We start from the raw sequence: 2,970 nt of genomic DNA, 5'->3' as shown, positions 1-2,970 counted from the left end.
TATTTCATAACGGTTAAATTTATGTAAATATTCAAACTATTAGTGTATAATATGACAAACGTGTATTTTTTTATTCCAAATCTATTGTACAAAACATCTCTTTTCCATCATAATCCCACAATATGTTATTGCTTTATAGCATGTTCTTTACAGGTTATATTAATTCAAATATGTCTTTGAATCACTCTACCGTATAAATTTTAAAGTTTTAAAAATAAAATTATATATTAAAGTTTGAAATAAAGATGAATTTTAATTTATGATAAAATTAGAAACTTAAAAAAATATTATTTAACTTTTTTTTAAGGGGAAGAATATATAGACTGAAGTTATAGTATTGAATAAAGATTTGTTATAGAAATATATGGTGAAATCAAATCAAAGAAATTTGAGTGAATGATTCGGATGCCTTGTGTTTGCTTGGTGTCGCCTTCATATGTATGCATATTTCTTCACTCTTAGTATGCCTTACAATTAACAACATTTCAACGTTATATTGTGCATATGTTTTTCACTCCACCACCATTCAACGTGATCAATTCATCACAACACCACCTATCTTTATTCTTTGTTTATTGAAACATCTTTTTCACGACAACCATATCACTCAAAATCACCTTCACACCACATGATCCTGCCCAAAATCTCACATTGTCTGGTACGAGGTACAGTTCTTTATATTTAAGAACATGATCTTGCTTTCAATGTTCTAGTCTATATGGATCGTTTCCTACTAATAAATATACATAGCATCAACTCATTGAAGCACAAAATTGGCAAGTGTATTTTATCATAATGCGTGAAAGAAAAAATGTTTGTTGAATTTTCAAACTATCATAGTGCACAATTTTCTATATATAAAATGTAGCATGCAATACATGATTGGAATTATTTGATGCACTCTAGTTTTGAATCTTTTGATTTTGGCCTCTAACCATCATTCTCTTGTTTTTTCCAACCGTCTTTCACGAGCATGTGGTAACGAAAACTTTCCACAACACTTTCAGGAACAGACACGAGCACTCTGACTGCATTAGAATCTCCAACCACCGGTAAAAACAAACAATGAACATAGCTTGATAAAGGACCCATAAACAAGGGTTTTCCTAATCCGAAATCCACGTCCTCCAACCCTAGCCTTGACCATTGCGATATAACCAAACTCGTCGAAAGATCAACACGCACCGTTTTGTCCTCCAACAAATCAACCATCGACCTTATATACCCTTTCTCCTCTAAAATAGCCTTAGCTTCTTGCAACGCTTTCAAACTGTGACTGATATCATCGCCATCATCATTTTCAACTGCTGTTAAACCTCTCACTGTGCTCTCTGCGCATGCCAGAACAAACCCGTTCCCATAATACCCTTCTGGGAGGTTAACCTTTTTCCTAACGTTAACGGTGAAAATGAGTTTAACTGTTATCGTGGGGGAGAGATTCATTGATTTAACCCACGCACGCCACGTGTGTGCCGCCACGCTTTCGAAGGTGGTGATGGGCTTCGGCCACGACAAACACTGTTTCTTCAACAGAAGAACCTCGGAGGTTCCGAATGTGAATGACGTGACGACCAGCGGCTGCGAGTGCACCATCCAATCGTGCAGGTCCACTTGATGAGACGCAGGGTTTGTTCTGGTGTATCCCGCGTGGGTGAAGTGCACCTGGGGAGGGTCTCGAGGATTCAACACGTGTCGCCCGTGGAAGGGTGTGACTGGTAATTCAGTGTTGGGATCTCTAGCGAGACGAGCCCAATCGTGTAGGAATTGGGACGCGCCGGTGCCGTCGCAAAGACAGTGGTTGATCGCCGTGCACAGTATCATCCCTCCGCATCGGAGACTTGTCACCTTAAAGTTTAATAGGTATCAATTAATTAAAAATATGTTAAAATATAAAATCATAAAAAATATTATTAGAAATAAGTTTAATAATAGGCTGTGATGGAATATCTCTTATGTGACGTAAAAATCAATATATTCAAACCTGGATTATAAGAGGAGGAAGATCTAAGAAACTTTGAGCTTCGACTCTGCAAAGGAGCTTCTTCCATGAAGTGTTTGGCAGGTTGCAAGGTTGAAGTAATTGTTGAGCAGTGGCATCCATGAAAGCCTCAGCAAACGCAACACCTTCTCCATTGCAATCCACCTCAAGCTTGTGATCATCCTCACAAATGCTGCTCCTCCTCAATCTCCCAGCTAAGGGGTAGTAATCCACCAAAACTCTTGACAGAGAAGACTTCAACACATCCACGCTCACACATTTCTCGAAGAGGTGCACATACTTAACGGAGAATCTGAAGAACTTTTGGCTGTCGAGATTGGATAGATGGAGAGAATGCTTTGGTGTTGGAGCACATGGGAATATGGTAACTGATGGCCTAGGATATACACAATCTGGAAGTTCCATAGATTTTGAAAATGTTTTTTCATGCAAATAATTTCCTGGGGTTTCAGTTCTTCACATGCAAGTATAGTTTGAAGGTAAAAGAAGATGAAACTCCATCTGCATGAAGATGTCAAACCTGATATTAGTAACTTCAGAGATTTCACCTTCTGCTAAGATCAGGACATACCCTGATTTTCTCAGAAAATGAATGGCAAATAAAAGAGAGAAATCAAGATTCGTGAAGGTTAGAAGAACACAGGGAAAAGCGAACTTTTACTTGTAAAGAAGAACAAAAGAAGAGATGGGTCATTCTGAAGTTAACCATTCCTTTTATAGCAACGAGAGGTTAATGTGAGGACAAGTTCAACATAAATTTATGTGTTTTTTTAAAAAAAACACTTTTAATCCGATTCCTATTCCTAATAGATACGTGATTATTGTTAGGGTTAATTATTGAAATTAAAAGTGTTGATGGTTTTAAAGTTGGGAGTTTCATTATAGTTTTATTTTAAAAAAGATCACTTTTTCAAATTATTTAAAAAATATATATTTAAATTATCTTAATCTCATTTTTTAAGTTGTTATGC

At 36.6% G+C, this 2,970-nt stretch overlaps 1 protein-coding gene across 1 annotated transcript; it reads right to left on the bottom strand.

Moving 5' to 3' along the window:
* Positions 1-814: 814 nt before the first annotated feature.
* LOC148204800 (alcohol acyltransferase 9-like) lies at positions 815-2,683 on the bottom strand. The gene is made up of 2 exons (XM_088097799.1): positions 1,982-2,683; positions 815-1,845 (listed from the first exon to the last, which is right to left on the bottom strand). The coding sequence occupies exons 1-2, from the start codon at positions 2,402-2,404 to the stop codon at positions 931-933; spliced, it is 1,338 nt and encodes a 445-aa protein (XP_087953925.1). The 5' UTR covers positions 2,405-2,683; the 3' UTR covers positions 815-930.
* Positions 2,684-2,970: the final 287 nt, after the last annotated feature.

Source organism: Vigna umbellata, chromosome 1 (assembly GCF_029865625.1).
Source record: "Vigna umbellata cultivar VRB3 chromosome 1, Vumbellata_1.0, whole genome shotgun sequence".
In the NCBI taxonomy this organism is placed as follows: domain Eukaryota; kingdom Viridiplantae; phylum Streptophyta; class Magnoliopsida; order Fabales; family Fabaceae; genus Vigna; species Vigna umbellata.
Note: the sequence above shows the minus strand (reverse complement) of the source record. Positions and strands in the feature narration are given on the sequence as shown.

Bases quoted from the DNA above. Each gene is read 5' to 3' on its own strand.
- LOC148204800 (XM_088097799.1), bottom strand. From the start codon at position 2,404: ATGGAACTTCCAGATTGTGTATATCCTAGGCCATCAGTTACCATATTC. The intron at 1,846-1,981 runs GTTTGAATATAT...TTAAACTTTAAG, and splicing joins TTCCTCCTCTTATAATCCAG to GTGACAAGTCTCCGATGCGG.